This window comes from Hemibagrus wyckioides, linkage group LG18, assembly GCF_019097595.1.
Source record: "Hemibagrus wyckioides isolate EC202008001 linkage group LG18, SWU_Hwy_1.0, whole genome shotgun sequence".
Taxonomy (NCBI): Eukaryota; Metazoa; Chordata; class Actinopteri; order Siluriformes; family Bagridae; genus Hemibagrus; species Hemibagrus wyckioides.
In genome coordinates, this window is record NC_080727.1 from 10,215,319 (window position 1) to 10,227,518 (window position 12,200).

General features: G+C 35.1%; 1 protein-coding gene and 1 non-coding gene across 26 annotated transcripts in view; both read left to right on the forward strand.

Annotated features, from left to right (window-relative positions):
• The window catches only part of LOC131368892 (formin-binding protein 1), a 73,327-nt gene extending 67,864 nt beyond the window's left edge, over positions 1–5,463 (forward strand). For all 25 annotated transcript variants that reach the window (XM_058415077.1, XM_058415074.1, XM_058415078.1 and 22 more), the window contains one exon: positions 1,627–5,463. In XM_058415077.1, the coding sequence (XP_058271060.1) occupies positions 1,627–1,634 (8 nt within the window). In that variant the 3' untranslated portion in view covers positions 1,635–5,463. The remainder of the gene's footprint in view (positions 1–1,626) is intronic.
• Positions 5,464–10,052: 4,589 nt separating this feature from the next.
• Positions 10,053–10,180, forward strand: LOC131369673 (U6atac minor spliceosomal RNA). The gene has a single exon (XR_009207321.1). It is a non-coding gene; the product is annotated as a U6atac minor spliceosomal RNA (small nuclear RNA).
• Positions 10,181–12,200: the final 2,020 nt, after the last annotated feature.

Below are 12,200 nucleotides of genomic sequence, written 5' to 3' on the forward strand. Positions count from 1 at the left end.
AGATCAAGAGTCTGTTAAATAAATACAAAAATATTTCATATATCCAATGATCAGGTCTATTCTTGATCACGGGTGGTAGACAGAAACATTCACTCTAGGTCTATAGCTGGTTTATTGTGTGTTTCTTTACAGGCCTTTATGTGTGGGCTTAGGGGTTGTGAACAGGGCATACAACTCATTCCAGAGGGTGAGAGAGTGAGAGTGTGTTTATGTGTTTGTGTATTGTGGAGGGAGTTGAGCTGAAGGAATTTTAATGCGCATGATAAACTGCCAATAATTTAACGCATGGCTGATTGTGAGAAACACAAACTTCCTACTTGTCATAAAAGGTTTCATGTTGTGCAGAAACTAATTCAAAATTAATTCAAATAGTATCAGTTCATTTTGCAGGCAATAATCCTAATTTAACTGAGTTTTATTGTTCATACACTATTAAAACCACTGCTGGACACTGACTTTTTTAAGATGTAAAAACTAGCTTTTGATATTGACTCTTAAACATTGCAAAGTATCATAGGCATTCATCAGCCATCACAGAAGATTTCTTAAAGAGATTTCAAATTAATATTGCTCAGTGATGATGCTGGAATTAGAGCAGCCAAAATCTAAAAGCCACACAAACATTAAATATAATACATTTACTCATGACCACTTTTTCTATGCCTAAACTCACTAATCACAAGCAACATTCTCTCAGCTCTGACGGTGCAAGAAAAAATCACTTAGGGTGTCCCTGTTTATCTTTATCTATTTATGTCTGGTCCAAATGAAGCATACAATATTCTTGGTGGCTCTTAAAATATCTATTAAATAATATTAATTATTTAATTAATTTTTTCCCTTCATTTTTAAATCACAGTGTGTAAAGAATAGAAGGAACATCTTATGTGTGATTACATGTGATCTCAAGCTATCTGTGTGTAATGGTGTAGTTTCTAGAAAAAGTGTTTCTAGACTTCATGAAAGTCTTTCTAGACTTATTTTAATCATATGGTTTTAGAAATACCATAGAAAACCTTACTGCTAATGTTGCTATGTGATGATTCAGGCTTCTGTTTACATTTCTCCAGGCTGGAAGTCATCTCCAGTCAGAACACAGCTGCTCAACTCAATTCCTTTTCCTTAAAAGACAACCTATGAGCCTGACTTGGTTTCAGCTCAGTCTGTGTTTTTCTTGCAATTTGGCCACACAGGCAGCAGAGGGCACAAAACATTAATAACTGTTACTTCATTAAAATTTTCCATTTAAGAAAACTATAAAAGGGCAATAGGAAAGCCGTGCCCCATGTTCTAGCCTGAGCTTAGGTTACAGGCTGCATGGAGTGATGCATGTTCTCATCAAGTTTGTGTGAATTTCTATATTTTACTCCTGTTGTCCAAAAACATGCTGGTAGGCAGACTAGATACACTAAATTGTAATTGTGTATAAATATGTGTGTGCAATGTGCATGGTATCCTGCTATGCAGAGGTTTCCCATCAAGACTAAATTCTCTCACCTTGTACTCAGTGTTACTGGGATAGGCTTAACAGAGCATGTCAAAGGATTAGTGGCTTATTAACTACAGGCAATGGTTTGTGGTGTGTGTGTGTCTTCTTTCTAACAATCTCTCTGTTTTTAACTGCAGATTCCTAACCAAGAGAAGAAGGCACATGGCAAGTGACTGCGTATACAGGAAAACACCACTCTACCAAAAAGGAGTTAGTGAAATGATGATGATGATGATGATGATGATGATGATGATGGACAAATGAAGTTGGAAGAAAACCATGCACAGGGGGCTGAGGAGCCTCTTCTGCAGACAGTAACGATCTGAATGCCCATACAACCAATAAGAGATACAAATAATCTGACCCTTAATGCGGCTACATGTAAAAATATTGCTTATTTGCTATGCAGCTTACTGGCACTGTAATTGCAATTCAATTCAACTTGACCTTGCATTTATTTACATCTATTGAGATGGAGCTAGATAGCATATACTATACATGAGCACAGATACAACATTAGGTCGGATAACATAAGTCTTGTCCAGTCAATCTGTATGACATCTAAATATGTTTCCCAGGTCTTTCATTTCAATCTTGTTCAACATGTGACCGGTTTACCTTCAAACTTTTTTTTTTTTTCCAAATATCACACAGTTAATGAGAGAGTTTATGTCTGAAGGATCGGACAAAGATGCCTATACTATATATATTCTATACGCATTTTGAGTCTTTGTGTTTTTTACAATCAGTCCCTTTTGGGAAACATCATACTGGCTCATTTGCACCAACAGATTTAATTTTGTGTTTCTTTTTTAGAGTATTTTTATAACAAGCAAACTGTATTATGTTGCTTAGCCAGTGTGTAGCTATTAGGGGTTGCATAGATTAAAATAAAATAAAAAATAAAAAAAGCAGGCTGAATGTTCTTTGTTATCTAAAAAAAAAAATGAAGACTAGACAAAGCCAATTCTACAGTCAGCTTACCCATTGTGTAAGAGTATGCTTTAATAAATCATTATTATTTTCACATCACTTTTATGTACCCACTCACAATTATTTTTGTTGTCCTTTAAAAAATAAATAATATCCTAGCTATTTGGGATAGTGAATAGCACTGTATGAAAGAGTGAAATCAGTGCCATGGATTACACATCACTATCAGATCCCTCTAGACTAGATTAAGTCTGTCAGAGCATGCCAACAGACAGAGGCACACTTGTGTTTGGATGCTATTGAGGCCTTTATTGAACTTGGCTGTTGAACACCCAGGTCATTATTAGCCTTGAAAAATCTTTCTGATGCTACTGTAGCTGTAGCATCCTCCATTCTGCTATAAAGAACTCTCTGTTGAAGAAAATGAGCTTCTGTGCTGTGTGCCCTGAGTTCCAGAAACAAATGTTTATATACAAGTGCATTTTATGAATTCTTACATCCTTAAAATAGTATATGATATGCATATTTTTTGCACATTTATTGCACTGATTTATTTATTTTTAGTCTTTAACAGTGTAACTTAAAAATTGGAAATGTAATTCCTAGCCTGTGTTTATCAGTTATTTGAAATGCAGTTTGTCAGTTCCTCGCCATTTAACTGTACTATTATTAAAGGCTGTAATGATAAGGTAATGGTAATGGTTAAGGTAATGGTAAGGAAATTACTACTCTACTAGCAAAATGAATGGCCTTGCAACCCCTAGTAGCTATAAGCAAACACTGTGAAGTCACATGGTTACATGCACAGTTTGTAAGAGGTTATTTTGCAATCCCATCCTGTGAATTTATTGAGCCTGTCTAAAAGGTCAGCCATCTTATGTTATGTGGTTGCTTATGTGGTGTTGACTTAGGAATCATTGTTGCCTTTTGATCTGAATCTGATTATATGGTCAGACAGAGAGCAAGTTCCAGATCAGGGCTAGACTGTGCTTTTCCACTGACACAGTGCTGTTACCAAAACTAACGCTGGCTTAGTTCACCAATCAGCCTTCGAATTTGAGAAAATATTCAGCTTTGATACAGCATACAAAAAAATTGTGAGTGGAATTTGTGCTTTAGACATTCGTAGTTGTCACACTTTTAAAGCTTCAAAATGTTTTGAACAGTGATCCTTTTAAAGGAATAGTTCAGCAAAACTTTAGTGTACACAAGGTCCCTCATATGTCAAACATCAACAGCATGGTGTCTGAACTCTGCTTTTTTGATTTTGCACAGATGCTGAGCTAAAAGAAGTTTTTGGCGGTTTAGAATCAAGAAAATGCTTAAATTATACACTCATCTCAAACAGCTTTGACTAATTCTTTTCATGTGCTTTTTTTTTTTTGCTCCATGCAATTTTTAATTGATCTTTGCCAATAATTCTACTCACTTGGAGAGACCAACAAATGCAGGAGTAGTGTTCCTATGTACACTCAAGACCTTTCAACTGTAGGGCATTCTAAACAGAGGTCTGGCATTTCTCAACCCACTATAAGCCAAATAATGACACATGCCTTACATAAGTGATAAATAGTAAGTTAACTTTGAACTTTATCATTTTTTTCTATATTTCTGTAAAGCTGCTTTGAGACCATTGTTAAAAGTGCTATACAAAAACATTGAATTGAAATTAATTGCATGTTACTATTTGAAATATGGCAGCAGAATAATTAGGGATTTTTCACACCATTGTAGGGCAAAATCAGCCTTTTAAAGGGAAGGGTCCATTGAATATGTGTATTGGCAATTCTTACACGCGAAATTAGAACTTGTTAAGAGTGAGGGATGCTGTTTAAGTTATGCAAATGGTATTGCTGGGTCAAACAATGTCTTTTAAGGCAAGGGAATGCATGTAGTTTGCATGATGATAAGCAGATTTCTGTCTGTGATTACCTACATTACCAATGTAGCACCACTGCATTCCATTTGAAAGAAAACACTGTTGAAAACATTTTGGCTGAACTGTTCCTTAATGACATGTTGGCTGCCCAGACCCTTGTGAGCATCAGAGGGTGTTTTGTCAGTGGAAAAGTACATCTATGCACAGCTCTAGCAGGAAATATGATTGTTCTTAGAGAATAAAAATAAATGAAGGTTTAAACCATGTAAATTCTTCAGCAGAACCTGCTAGACCTCTCTTATCATGGATGAAACACACCTCCTGTGTGTCCATGGCTTTATTCTGTGGTATATGTGATTTCCTTTCTTAGGCTTAATGTCTGTGGTTTAGAAGAGAAAATACATTTGTACTTTTTTAACATTATTTTTGTTTCGTAGAGAAAAAGATGAATCAGTTTAATATTGTTTTAGTTTCAGGAAGTTCCTTTGACTACTCACGCTGGCACATAATTGATTTTCACTGTTTGATTTTTAACTTTCTTACCTTCTCATGGAGAATTATTATTATTATTATTATTATTATTATTATTATTATTATTATTGTTATTATTATTATTTTTATTATTATTATTATTATTATTATTATTATTATTATTATTATTATTATTGTTATTTTTATTATTATTATTATAGCTGTTTTAGCTTCAACAGATTAAAGTAGTTTTTTTGTTTTCATCCCTTTGTAAAACAGAACATACCTGTTAATAAATTCTCACTTCAATGTCATCACAAGATAAATATCTCATACGAACTGACCTACAATTCCGATATAATGAGCTGTAAATATGAAGCAAGAAAATATTGATGCTGCCTGAAAACTTCTCACTGTTCTGAAACATGCAGTTTCCCTGCAGTTACACACAAACACACACACACACACACATGCACACGCACACACACACACGCACACGCACACACACACACACACGCACACACACACACACACACACACACCCTTGCTGTGCTGTAAAGAGTGTCACACCAGCTCCAAATCAGTAAATATGCATATAAATCTATAAATAAGAATGACTATGGAAATAATAAAGAGGAAAAAAAATCTATTTTTAAGCTTTGAACTAATAATAAAATGTTCTGAAATTTTACTTTCTCTGCTCAGCTAAGCAAGTAATTTTTTCCCCATCATGTCTCCAAATTGTTTTTTTGCTTTTTCATTGTCATTTGTTTTCTGTTTGTTAAGCTTGTATTTCAGAGAACGGAATACATTATATTGTGTTAACTGTGCCAATTAAATATACACAGGAAATACATGAATGTATGTCCTGGTGCTTAACAGACAAACACAACACTGAGATTCACCTATGATTAAATAAAAAAAATGCTGCCTACTTTTAGGATTACAAAATTATTAATAGACAATAGGCACTAGAGCCTACACTATACTACAATGTCGTTGTAAATATAACTTTTATTTTAGGGTTAGTGATTTCAAATTTACTCCCACAAAAAAAAAGTTTTTAAAAAACAGGTACAAATGTCTACAGTTAAAGTATTAGTAATAGGAGAATGGGTATAACTTTCCCAGACATTTTATCCAACAATTATTTAATCTAAAACTGTACACATACACGATCAGCTGTAACATTCTGAGCAGTGAGAGGTGAAGTGAATAACATTGATTATCTCCTCATCATGGCAACTGTTAGTGGGTGGGATATATTAGGCAGAAAGTGAACATTTTGTCCTCAAAGTTGATGTGTTAGAAGCAGGAAAAATGGGCATGTGTAAGGATTTGAGCGAGTTTGACAAGAGCCAAATTATGATGGCTAGATGACTGGATCAGAGCATCTCCAAAACTGCAGCTCTTGTGGGGTGTTCCCGGTCTGCAGTGGTCAGTATCTATCAAAAAGGGTCCAAGGAAGGAACAGTGGTGAACCGGCGACAGGGTCATGGGTGGTCAAGGCTCATTGATACATTGAGCATTGATGCTCATTGACTTTCCTGTCATCTTTAGAGAGCTGGACAGTAACTGGGGGTAAATTTTTCTACTGTCACTGAGTAAATCTAGTGCAAAATTATTCCTATAATAAGACTTGGACTAACAAATCTATTCCTCTATAGCTAGTTTCTAGTTATTCCAAAGAAATATTTGTAAAGGTAAAATTGTGTTTTAATGTAATTTTCCACAACTCTAGGACTTGGATATTAAATGAAATAATTTTAAATAAATGTATATTTTTAATAATAATGTTATATTATAATATCTTTTATAATATAGAATTATATTAGGAACAGAAAAGTTGGACCATTTTATTTATAAAAATGCTTGATCCAGTTCATTTTAAAAAGTGTTTAAAGTTTGAAAATATAAGACATTAAAGCCTCAGTCAGTAAAATCAGCATAATAACCTGTCTCTCTGATATACTGTTGTTTTTCCATTTACATTTAATGTTAATCAAGTAAAAAAAAAAGTGCTTGTATCATTATACAGGGAAAGAGAAAGGTGAACAACCTAAAAAAAGTGTCTTTATCTTTAAAAAGTAAAATAGAGAGTACAGAGAGCCCTTAGTGTCCAAAAACTAAAATACATCTTCCTCATCTTTTGTCAGTATGATTTGTAGAGCATCTGTCAGGAACAGATTTACAGATTTTGTTCAGCACCGAGCCGTAGATAAGGTAGCATTGGTGCTGCCCGATTTGTACTTTCCCTGCGTGAATCTTTGATCTGTGCACTTCTGTTAAAAGCTGGCAAATTAAACAAAAAAAGACAAACATTGAAAATTATTTTTTCATTTATTTCTTCCACACTCTTAATCATATCATCAGAAATAAAATGTGCAGTTTATACAACAATGGACAGCCAGATGACAGTTTTTTGATACTGACTTGTGTGAACAATTGCACAGTTTAAAATGTTATGCAAAGTCTCAATGTGCATAAAGCCTTCATGTTGGATTTTCCTTTTATGCTTTTAAGCATAATTGAGATACTACAAAGCTTTATTACTGCTTGATCAAAACACCTGTGTTTGTTTTGAGAATAGGTGTATTTCAATTGCATGTCCAGTCAGGGGAGGAGTCAAAAAGACATTAATTGTGGTCAGGCTTAACAGTTAAAATTTTGGGGGGTTTGTTTTATTTGTGCTATGTTCTTCCACCAGCTGCAAGTAAGAAACACAACAAATACAATAGGGACAAAATCATTTTCTGTACATATTTCTGAGTGCAATATCATTTTGAAATAAGTGGAATATAAAGGAGAGAAATGGCAGATATTGTGACCTGAGAGGCATGGCAGTTTGTCACCAGTTTTGTTATAGGTTGCATGCTGTTTTTTTTTTTTTTTAACATACTTTGTGTCTATAATGGAGATTGTTTTGGGCATCTATAGTGGATATAAACATTTTTTGGGATGCAAGAAACCAAGATAAATCTGTGCACAGCCCTCTACAGGATTTAAATAGGATTTTGATCTGGTCATTCCAAAATGTTGGTATTTTTCTGAATTCATTTGTTGATATTGAAAAGTGAAAGCTGGAAGGTGTTTTTTTTTGTTTGTTTGTTTGTTTCATCTTCAGCTTTCAGAGGCCTGTAGGTTTTGAGCAAAAAATAGATTAGTATTTGGAATTGACTGGTGATTCCCCAGTCCCAACAGAGGAAGAAGAAAAAGAAGAAGACGAAGGTGAAGAAGAATGCCTCACAGAATGAAATTGCCACCATCATTGCTCACTTCTTTTAGAATTATGGCCAAAAGTTTTAGCTTGTTGTCGTGAGACCATGAGACATTTATCACGTTTTGGAACGATTATGTCTATGTTTTGGCAAAATTTTCAAGAGTCTTGGATGTTTTTGTAAAACCCCTGTAATCCAGAAAGGTGAGGAATACAAGAGATTGTCACTTGCAGCCAATGAGCAACATTTGCCAGATATTCCTGCAGCTCTTTGCAGCCTCCCTGATTAGGTTTTGGTCTTTTCCCATTTTTGGTAATATTACTGTGGTATTCCATTTCCTGCACTTTGTGATGATGCCCTTAATTGTGTTCCTTTCTACATCGAATGCTTGAAAACTACTAAAATTATGACCTGGGCTTGAGAACTGAGAAAAGCTGACTAGCAGAATCCAGGTTTTTGTATCAATGGATTTGTTCTTCCCCAATGGCACACACATATTTCAAGATGACAATGTGAAAGAGAGTATGAGACATCATTTTCATACCACAGAGTCCAGACTTTAATTCAGAATCTTTGGGATTGGCTGGAGAAGACTTTATGCTTGACATTTACATTTGTCATTTAGCAGACACCCTTATCAAGAGGGACTTACATTTTTAATCTCATTTTATACAACTGAGGGGTAAGTGCCTTGCTCAAGAGCCCAGCAGTGGTAGCTTGGTGGACCTGGGAATTGAGCTCACAACCTTCCAATCAGTGGTCCAACACCTTAAACACTAAGCCACCACACTTTAACTCTTCTATCATCAATACAAGATCTTGGCAAGAAATTAATGCAAACAAAAAAAAAGACTGGACAAAAAAAGAAAAATTGTGTGTGTGTGTGTGTGTGTGTGTGAGAGAGAGAGAGAGAGAGAGAGAGAGAGAGAGAGAGAGAGATCGCTGAGCAATCAAACAAAATAAGAGCAAAGAAATTTACATTTCTGGTATTTTTCAGACATCATCTTTACCTAGTACTATTTCCAGCTAATTTAATTGCATTGATTATGTTAATGTAATAGTTGAGGTGTTGTGGGTGTTTAGGGGGCTTAAAAACAATAATAAAACACGGACACCATGCCGACCTCTTCCTTCTTAGCCTTTTCTCTCACTTTATTTTCTCTTCTCTCCCTAATTACACAGTGACCCCTCCACACAAAAAAAGACTCACTGCTCAACATATTTCAGCAAAATAAAAGTCCCTTACAATCTTCCTTAATAAATATGTCCATTCATAAATACAAAATATTATTAACAAACCATAAGAATCTCTTTCATTCAACTCTTACATTAACACTGTTTTACGTGTTAATTTACGTGTTAGCATTTCATTAATATTGCAACTTTATCATTCACACGGTGATCACGGGCTTTTTTTTTCTTCGAACGAATTCATCATTATATTCAGTCTTAACGCAATTTCCTACGGCTTGTATATCTTGAGTGACAGATGACTCGTCCAATCAGCGGTAAGAATTCCATTCGCAAACTATACCTACCTTTTCCTGTTTGTCTGAATTGTCCTTGTGTTTTCGGATTTGTTGTTTTGTTTGTCTGATTTGTTGTTTTGTTTGTCTGATTTGTTGTTTTGTTTTGCACTTCTCGGTCACCGTACTAATCCTTTCGATCACCATAGAGCTGCAGGTCAACAACGTCACTGCAGACTTGGAGGAGGAGGAGGAGGAGCGCAAGGGGTGTGTTCAACGCTTTACTTCCGGAAAAACATTCAGGAGCGTCATACGTTTCCTCGATGGGATTGGTTGTAAAGACTTTCTATGCAAATAAGTAATGCATTGCGGCGCAAGAATAGTTTATTTGCGAGATGGAAAAAATAAAATTAACTTCTATTTATGACACTTGTGTTTCTGTTTGTTCTGTTAATTTATTTGTTAAATAAGCTTGTTTTGTTTGTAGAGCTTAAAACAAATAACGTCTTTAATTTAATGTTGGAAGAAGTTACCGTCAGTCAGACATGGATTCCCATTTCAACCTTTATATACAATGAAAGGCAAGCGTGGAGGTTGTGTTGTATGAAAGGAGAGAAGGTTAGCACTCCCCTTGACAAGGATGGAAGAGGTCCTAGTGGCCTTCAACACATATACGGTTAAGGCACTGCCACCTACTTCGTGGCATCTCTAACCAAGTTTTTCATGTTTGTTTTTTATTTTTTAGCTTTATTGCCAAGTGTACAAGGAATTTGTTTTAGTGTCACAAGCTCCAATGCTAAGAGACAACAACAATACACTGACAATAAAAAAAAATAGTATAAGAAATAGAAACGCACATATTTAAATAGAAAAATAAAATAAATTATACGTACAGAATAGAATAGAATAGAATAAGATGAGATGTAGGGTGGTAACAAATAAATATAATGTTATTGCACATATTTGTATTGCACAATTGTAGCTGAGCCAAACCAGACAGTTACTGAAGTGCACAGAACAGACTCAATGATGGCTGAGTAGAACTGTGTTAGCAGCTCCTGTGACAGGGTGAACTCCCTCAGCTGCAGAAGGAAGTACAATCTTTGTTGGGCCTTTTTGACAATGGAGTCAATGTGAGTGTTCCACTACAGGTCCTTAGAGATGATGGTGCACAGGAACCTGAATGACTCCACAGTGCTGTTCATTAAGTGCATTGTTGCCTCTCTGCCACTAGATGGCAGCAAAGCATCAAAAAACATGAATTACTAACTCACCTTTCCTTGATCACCATGATAAGTACATTTAACACACGTAAATAAACTCATTTTCATCATACATTATGACTTTATCTATTCTTACGACATTACTGTACAACAATGACCTTTCAACTGTTCTTATTTTATTGGACATTTAATGACTGCTGTTATTAAATCAGTTCTCTATCTATCTCTCTATCTATCTATCTTTATGTCTGTCTGTCTGTCTGCCTGCCTATCTATCTATCTATCTATCTATCTATCTATCTATCTATCTATCTATCTATCTATCTATCTATCTATCTGTATATCTATCTATCTACATTTTACTTGTATATTCTTTATGGACAAATTAGTACAGCTACAAATCTGTCTTGTAGCTATTTGATTAACCCTGAGACAAATACAAATAATTTTTTTAAAAACATTTTTTCCCACTCTTACAATCCAGTCCAATTTGCTTCCATTATCTGTTTCTTTGCACTGATTATTTAACTAGTAACTCTATAATCCTTAGGTGTATAACAGTATAATATGTTAATACTGTTGCAGTATGCCTGGAGGGAGAAGCATGCCATGTGTACAGCTCATTAAATTATTAATATAATTTTTTTTAACACTGATTTATCCTACTCAGGGTTTTAGATGTTCCTATCCCAGGAACCCTAAGCACAAGCACACACACACACACAATTGTTCATATAGACATGAAACAACAAATAGTAACCCAGGCTTTTGATTGAAAAGGGTATCCTGGAGCTGTAAGGTATTAGCTCCAGCCACTGCACTGCTGTGCCACCTCCATCAGAGTTCTGGACATCGCATATGCCAATGTGCCATGCATTTGTGAGGTTTAATAGTTCATCCCACAACTCACAAGGCCACCACAATAACCAGCAGTTGGGAATGGCAAGGGGATGATTGAATGTGGGCTACACTATACAATGTAGCCACCTGAAAATGCACTGCTTGCATATATTCAACCTTGGTAGAGGAGGAAACTCTCACAGTGGATTTTAAGAGCAGGTACTATATTTAAAACAGCCATCAGCTCTTCAAACCAAGATAAGGCTTTCTGAGAGAAAACATGCACCCCTCTGTCAAACAAACAGGTAGGTCTGATGAAATAATGAGCAAATGTACTAGATTAGTACAAAGTGGTTCATTAACATTATGTCTGATAGTTCCTCCACTGTGGATATTTATTTTGACGCCAAAGAGTAGAGTAATGGTACTTATTTTTCTGCTACTGAAATTTGAGAATTTAGCAAATACGTTCATGAATCCTTTCTTAAATTGTTAGAAGAGGGTGATTCAAATGAAAATGACTCACTTTTTTTAGCACTTGAGACTCTAGCTACTTCCATATTTAAGTATACAGTATATTGGAGGAGCAGAAGATGTAGTTCATGGGTAGATACTTTATGCAGATGACATTTTGTCTTTTTGTTAAAGACCCACTAAAACCTTTCTCTAAATGATATAGCT